The 7832-nt window shown below is 44.6% G+C and overlaps 1 protein-coding gene across 1 annotated transcript; it reads right to left on the reverse strand.

The window, feature by feature from the left end:
- Positions 1–4926: 4926 nt before the first annotated feature.
- On the reverse strand, positions 4927–7611 carry LOC128135326 (histone H2A-like). The gene is made up of 3 exons (XM_052774145.1): positions 7533–7611; positions 6885–7027; positions 4927–5349 (listed from the first exon to the last, which is right to left on the reverse strand). Exons 1-3 carry the CDS (start codon positions 7609–7611, stop codon positions 4927–4929), a joined length of 645 nt encoding a protein of 214 aa, XP_052630105.1.
- Positions 7612–7832: the final 221 nt, after the last annotated feature.

Below are 7832 nucleotides of genomic sequence, written 5' to 3' on the forward strand. Positions count from 1 at the left end.
CCCTTACAGCAGCGAGCACCTTCCTTGGTGAATTCAGCTAGCGAAGTATGATTTAAGCCTCATCAAGCAACTGCATGATATTTGAATGAATAGAGAAGCTCATAAAAATATTTGTTTCCTAGTTCAAGCAGCAATCCTCACTGTCTTCTGGCCATGTTTGAGACGCAGCATTATCTGAGTTTCAAAAGAAGTCGTCCAAGTGCTGTGACAGCTTGACACAGCATCTCACTGTTTTGCCATTAATTCCAGCTTAACCAGTGCCCTGGATTCAGCACAAGCTACAAGGAGAAAGAGCCAAGCTTCTTCTCTGACCTAGGTGAAGGACAGCTATTTTCAGGTTACTAACTCGCACTTCTCTTGCATGCTGCATTACGCGAGGTCGGCCTGTTGACTCTGCCTTTTATCACTACGTGGCATGATACCTAGAAGTGTACTCATGGGCTGAGAACAGATCTGGACTAGACATTGAAAAAAAAAGGAAAAAAGAAATGTCAGTATCCCTGCTGCTTTACCTAACCACCAAGTAACAGAGCCAGGCTCTCTCTTTCTGTTGCTGTGCTGGCTCTGCGTGGTACCTTCACTTACCGTGAGTCCTTGGTGGCAGCTCAGAGCCTTAGGTTCAACATGCAGTGCAAAGCAAGGTGCTGGGATAATGCAGCTCCAGGACAAGCTGTTAGCAACAGAGCTTGCCAATGCCTTGGGCTGACAGCAGAAAGTCCGAAAGAAAGTTATAGCAGCCAAATCGAGCCTTAGGCAGCTTCACGACAACCTCCTGGACCAGGGGCATGTGTAGAAAGATGCCTAAATGCTGGTGCTTAGGAAGAAGAGAGTTACGCCCAGACCAGGTGATGCCTGAGAACATGTGTGCGCCTTCCACGGCTTGGCAGGTAGAAAGCTTGCACTCTGACAAAGGATGCAGCTCGCAAGTTGATGCAGTGAATGCTTTTTCTGGGTCTGCCACTTTGACAAGTGCATTTAAAAATCTAACTCAGCCTAGTGACAGTGTCTCCCATCCCCTGCTTTCAAGGGAGATCAGAGCACAGAGATAACGCAGGGTCAGCTTGCGTGTTTTACTGGTTCATTGGTTACACATTCCTAAGAATATGACTGACTGCTCTCCCCAGCTGCAAGTTGTTGCAGTCATAATAAATGTTAAAATGGTTACTAACTGAGTTTAAGTGAACTTGTCTTTTTGGGGGGTAGAATGATTAAGAAACCCCACCATGACACTGCTGGCAAAAATATTCTCACAGATGCTACACACAGCACTGCAAAGAAAGCCACAGGGCTAGTTGGAGAGAGCTGGAAAGAATACACTTTTCATCGCAATGCTGGAAATGGTTATGCCATTCTCTCCCACACACTCTCTTCATATGACCCCTTGTTTGGGAGTCTAATGAGCTGCTTGTATAAACAAAACAATAATTTCCAGTAGTTCTAATCCTCAACAGCCTCAAAATAGTGAATGAACATTAGCTAGTTAATAAGCAGTTTGCCCCCTGAAGTCAAGGAAGTGCATAAATTGTGACACAAAGGAGAGACGAGAAAGAGAGACTGAGAAAGAAGTGAAGGTGGCAACGGTGGCAGAAACAAGAGTGGAGTCTGACCAGCTGCTAGGACAGCCTTCACAAACCATATGCTTCACATATTATCAAGGTGTTTATTTGTGCACAACCTGGTAATGAACAGGGCTGAGGATATGCTAGAAGACTGAATGTATGTTTTATTGTATATTTAAACTGAGATTGAATTTTTAAAATCCAAGATTAAAAGTACCCCATTGAAGCATGCATAATGTATCTTCAAAAGAAGACAAAATAGGCTTCACAGCTGCAGGAGAGAAACAGAACTGGGAGAATTAATGAGTTCCCCAAAATTAATTTCTTAACGCTGGGCATTATCTTTCCAATTGTCTTGAAATTTCACCAAGAAAAATAAAGCAGGAATGAATGCACTGGTTGTTCTACATTTAGAAGTGCAACAGAAAAGCTGGAGTCGTGAGCACAGAGAACAGGACAGCCACAGCAAGGCTTATGTCAGGGACCAGTATGTCCATAGGTCACTCTAATTACTAGAGACAGAGCAGAGCTGTATGATAGCTGCTGGGACTCCTGTGTGCTTCAGGGATGCTCTTTCCCTGTGGCTCTCCCTGGACCCGTCAGTGCCCTCTCCTTGTTCCGGTGTTTCCTCCAGTTTGTTCTCATCTGTTGAGTTTTGCCAAGAAAGCGAGGGTGAGCCGCTGCTGAAGGTGATTCCTCTCCCCCCCTTGCAGTTCAGCAGACGTGAGCTGCAGTCCCCAGAGCACCTCTTGGGCACTCGGCTGTGACAGAGCACATCTTCCCAAGCTTGCTGCTTCTGGAGCAACGGGACACCTTGAGCTTGCCAATCACCCTGCAGTCACACTTAAGCTTAGGTAAACTTTCTGGTAAAGCCAGATGAGTTTAATATAAGATGTATTGAATTGGTTGTTTTGGCAACAAGGACAGAGGGACCACCCCGATGGCTGCTTTCCCTCTGACCGTGTCTCAGGCCATACAGCATTCCCTTACGCTTTGCTTCCTCTGCAGAAGAGCTAAGACTTGGAGAAAGGTCTCCATTGATTCCCCTCCTCCCACTTTTTTTTTTTTTTGGTAGGATTTCTATAGGCACAGGGGTTTGCTGAAACCTCGTGTTCCATGGGTCATGTCTCAGCTCACACACCTGGTGTGCTACAGCTCCACTCCAGACAGAGACCTTTGAAATTCCCATGGGGCTTCACAATCACAGCCCCCATCACGGAGCCATCGAAAACAGCCTCTCCCTCAGCAGCTCCAGCCATCATCCCACCCCATGTCTCTTCTTCCTGCCCCCATGGAAACTTTCAAGTTGTGCAAACACCACTGTGAAGGGTGGTGTTTTCCTTTAAGAATCAAAAGAAAAGAAGAAAAAGATAAAGTTTAACATGAGCCCTGCAGCCTGGCTCGCAGTAGGTGCCGTGAGCAGCTGTGTTGGCACAGCAGAAGGAGCGGTGCAGCGCGGCAGGAGCTGCAGAAGCCCGTGCTGCTGCAGGGGCACCCGTGCTGTAGGCAGCTGGCTTGGACAGCCCAGGAGCAAGCCTCTGAGCCAATGCAGCATGAAACATAACCATCAGCCTGATGAGGGAACAGGGGACTGTTTTTCTTCAAGTGCAGCTCATACAGTCAATGTTGATTGAAACCTCCATAGCAAAACATCCAGCAGCCCCCTAAGGAGCCACTGTTGCTTTCCAAGACAGAGAGTTTGGTTTGTGGTGCAGGTCAGCAGCATTTCATGCTCTAGATCTCTAGCCAAAGGTTGCCACGTTTACACAGATAGCAATAGTTGATCTTACGGCTGCCCTCAAAACAACATTTGTCTACTAGCCACACTACAAACCACATACCTCCAGTACTCACAGCAGGCAGTTATACAGGGACTGACCCGATACCAACAGACTCTCCTCCCCTTGTCTTCTCATAGACTAGCTTCTAGTAGGCAGTTGCAGCTTACACACATGCTAGGTTTCACATAGAGAAAGTCCTCTGGCTGCAGTCCCACAATACCTCATTCCTGGCTTCTTGCCCTTCATTTAAATTCCCTAGCCTGCCTATACAAAGAGATGATGACCTCTCTGCAGCCCATTCTTCAAAAGGTCTCAATTCTCACAAGACCAGAAAACCAGGGAGATATTCGAGTTACACTAGAGAAAGCGGCAGCATAATATGGATTATTATAGGGCAGATATGGGAAACAGAGGCTCCCAAAACCTTGGGCTGGTAGTGTCAGTCTTGAAGCGGTTCTCTAAATAGCCTTTTTACCTGGCTGGATTAATACATCTGAAGCTGGTGGACACTAGGGCCCTCCTGTTCTGTGTCATGAATAGAATAATTCAAACACCTAATAATGCAGTTATAAGGCTCTTAAGTTTGAGTGGCATTCTGCTGGTGAAGCTGTTAAACAAAATCTTCTGCAGCACAGCAAACAGATTAATACTAGTGTGTGTCCACCATAACACTGCAATCCAGAGTGCAAATCTAATAGTGCTTAGGTAGCCTTTCAAGCTGCATAGGTGGAAGACAAGAGTTTTGGAAGGTCTTGGAAAAGGCCACTTCCTGGATTGCCTTTTAACACACAGGTTTCCTTGATCTGGATCCTAATGGAACAAGCCTCAAAGCAACTAAGGAGATTCTCAGTACCAGAGAGATAGAAATTATATTTGGATTCATTCTTAAGAACAGTTTCTAGAAGATCTTTAGGGTTCAAGCACTGATAAGGTTTATATACTGTCTGTATAAGACTCCTTGGATTTCACTCCATCAATGCAGAAACTCAGAGGACAACTCCAACACCATCTTTGGACCAAGGTGTGTGCAGTAATACTGAAGTTACCGCACAGCCCTACCTCCATATCCAAATGTTAGAGAAGATAATTCATCAGCTTTACCATCATTATAAGGCAGTCCAGTTTAAGTTCCTCGGGTGCATCTACTTACACTCAATAGTTAACTGTGCCCATGATGAGGTCTGAAGTGGTCAGATGAAGCAGACTTCTGTGCATACTGAATACAGAGATTCCAGCCATGCACATGGAGACACAAGCTTTAAAGAAAATAAAGCAGGTTTCCCAGATAACTGCACTACCAAAGAAAATCTTGTGTTTGGTGCAACAAATATTTTATAGAAGGGAATAAGATGGACATGAGTCCTTTGCACAATTATGTATCCATAGAAGTAGTCTGTTGACTTTTTTCTTTTGAAGGATGTAGCTAGGGAAACCTAATAAGAAACCCTGTCTTTAGCAGCTTTTCAGACAGGCACAGATAGACACACACATGAATTTAGACCAGAAATGCCAACCAGCATGAAAAACTCTGAGCCGTGGAGAAAGCCAGCATTAACACCACCACAAGGTCAGGAGCCTGGTGGCAGCTAGAACTCCTGTGACTGGACATATCTGAGGGGCAGCTCAAGCGAGACAGTCTTCTTAGGAACAAGGTTGGGAAGAACATTAGGTAACACCCCTCCTCGAGCAATGGTCACGCAGAAGAGCTTGTTCAGCTCATCATCGTTTCTCACAGCCAGCTGGATGTGCCTGGGCAGGATCCTGGCTTTCCCATTTTCCCGTGCAGCGTTCCCCGCCAGCTCCAGGATCTCCACACTCAGGTACTCCAGCACCACAGCCAGGTAGATGGCAGCACCAGGACCAATCCTGTCAGCGTAGTTCCCTCTTTTAAGGAGCCTGTAGACACGACCCACGGGGAACTGCAGACCAGCCTTGGCTGATTTGGTTTTCTTTGGCACAGGGAGAAGCTTTGTGGTTTTCTTCCCATGTTCAGACATTCTAATGTCAATCTAGTATAAAAAGAGAAAGGATTAAAAAACCAAAACCAAACAGACACAGAGACTGAGCATTTAAGTCCTTTCTTCCTCCTCATCTCACTGCCTTTCTAATTCCCTCACAAGTCAGTTTTCCCCTCTCAGATGTTCATACTTTTGTCTGAAGAAGCAGATGGGTCAGGCTGCTGCTCTAGGAGAGTCTGACAAGTTTCCAGCCAAGAGGCATCTACAAGCTCAGTCAGAGCAGCAGGTCAGCCATCTGCTAGATTTCAAAACTTTGCAAGAGAGTAAGGTAGAACTTAGGAACAAGGTCTTCTGACCCAGTATCAAAGGAGGACTACTGTTAAAGAGAAAGGTTAAGCAAACTAGGTTTCAAGATACTTACAAGTGTTCAGAAACCCTGCAAGGAAGCTTCATTGAACTTACCCCTGGTAAGAACCTAAGCAGTTTCTGCAATGGTGAGACCTTATGAGAGCCAGAGCTAGAATTTCATATCTTTGTGTGAAGTAAGAACAACAGAAAAAAACTTCATCTACTGGAAACCACTCCAAATGGATCTCATTCTCCAGAGACAAGAGGACCTATTACTGCAAGATAACAGGCCACAATCAAGAACAAGACTTAGAGGAAAAAGAGAAGCTTTGTTTTACATCAGACACTGAAATTGCTCTGCTCAGCATCCTGTGCGTCAGGCTACTACAAATGCAGAAGTAGCATCTTCTTGTATGGTATTGCATCCATTCTATCAAGCCCAATCACTTATTGCTGACATAAAGTCTCTGGTACTGAGTAGTACCAATTACTCTTCAATGCATAACACAAAGCAACTGGAAAACAAACACAGGGAAATTCTGCTCTTGTATATAGAATTGTTCTCAAGTTTTAATCATTAGTTGTTTTTAAGTAATGAGAAGCTGTATCCAGATGTGGGGAGGAACTAAATCAGATAGCAAATTGAAGTGCTTAAAAATACAATAAAATGTTCTTTTAGGACATTTTTTTGGGCCTTAGAAAGATAAGGTTTATAAAAATAGCCTACACAAGTAAATAAGTGAAACAGATTAAAAGCCCCCTTAAGCAGCCTTATACAAAACACAGAACTTCCAAACCCATTCTTTCACTCAGGAGTTTATCTACCACAAAGAAAGCATGCTGTCATTTCTTAAGAACAAACTCTCACCTGAAAACATTACTGCCTTAACCTCTCTTCCAACAATACCACTACCCAAACCCACAATTTCTGGCAAGAGCTACCCCCTTTTAAACTCCACAGTGGCAGCCATATCATTACCAGCTCTTGCATCCTTTAATGCCACCTGGGTAAGCAATGATTCAGCCACTCAAAGTAAAAAACAATCAAGGTCCCAACACAAGATCAACTCAGTACAGACCCTGGGAGCAGGAGAATTTGTCACTACTCCTTGTAGAGCTGCTTAGCACCTTGTTAGCTGATCTCCTCTGGAAACAAGCCTAATATTTACTGTCTCAGAGAACTGCAGTATCTCTGATTGGCAGTTAATTTATTACAGCTGGAAGGGGGCACACCTCACCTTGCTGCAGTCATCAAGAATTAAACCCAGCAACCTGTACCACTGTTCTTCGTGTTGCCAGTAGTAGCCAAGCTGCTTTGTAACCATGGGAAATCTCAGGACCTCTGACATGGGGTTCTCTCTCTTCCAGGACTTGTCCCCATCTGTCACGCAGTCCAGTTTTTTCCAAAGTCATGCATAGCTGTGTTGCAAGGCATAATATGTACTTTCTAGGGTCAAGGGTGGGGTGAAAGCTGAATAATTTTTTTCTCCATTACATGAGTGCTGGAAAGTTGAGCCCTGGCCCAACAGAAACTTTTGCTGAGCAGCTGCGTTAGGAGATATCTACTCTCTGTTACTGTGAAGCCAGAGGGGTGAGTTCTCAGATCACTATGCTATCTGGTTAATTTACAAATGGGTTGAACTATTGGCTAAAAGAAAGCAAACAAGATAGTTCTTGATCAAAGAAATACTTAAAAAATTGACTTTTGAATTGGACCGGTACTTTACCACAAACTCTGTCTTTGGGTGTAAGTAGAGGTAGGGCCACACGGCTCACTCAGTGTCTTTTATCACACAGAAGATGGCAGGTGAAGGCATTTCTAGAAGCTACTTGAGCACTGGCCATGCCTTGCAGGGTCTGATTGGTGTGGTGCAGAGCAGGCTTACAGCAGCAGCTTGCATCCAGGAGCGGCATGATGACCGACATGCAGTTCTCCAGATTAACAAAGGGTGCTGTAAGCACCATGCTTATAACTGCATGAAATTAGTAACTTGCTTGAGTCTTCTACCATTACCGCAAACCTTTAGATTTTTGCTTGGCCCAAAGAAATAATAATTCCCAAGCCTGTTTTCCCTTGCCATGGTCAAATGGAGGAAATAATTTGCATTTCATGTGTTCATTTCTTATGTACCTCCTTTAAAGCTTTTTTTTTTGCCATTTACAGGTGTAAACACCCAGCACAAGGC

Source organism: Harpia harpyja, chromosome 22, assembly GCF_026419915.1.
Source record: "Harpia harpyja isolate bHarHar1 chromosome 22, bHarHar1 primary haplotype, whole genome shotgun sequence".
In the NCBI taxonomy this organism is placed as follows: Eukaryota; Metazoa; Chordata; class Aves; order Accipitriformes; family Accipitridae; genus Harpia; species Harpia harpyja.

What these genes read in the sequence shown, in the direction of transcription:
- LOC128135326 (XM_052774145.1), bottom strand. Translation starts at nt 7,611, where the DNA reads ATGGTGCTTACAGCACCCTTTGTTAATCTGGAGAACTGCATGTCGGTC. An exon ending in CCTGGATGCAAGCTGCTGCT is followed by an intron (nt 7,028 to 7,532) that starts GTAAGCCTGCTC and finishes ACTGCGTGACAG; the next exon opens with ATGGGGACAAGTCCTGGAAG. An exon ending in TTCTTGATGACTGCAGCAAG is followed by an intron (nt 5,350 to 6,884) that starts GTGAGGTGTGCC and finishes TTTTTATACTAG; the next exon opens with ATTGACATTAGAATGTCTGA.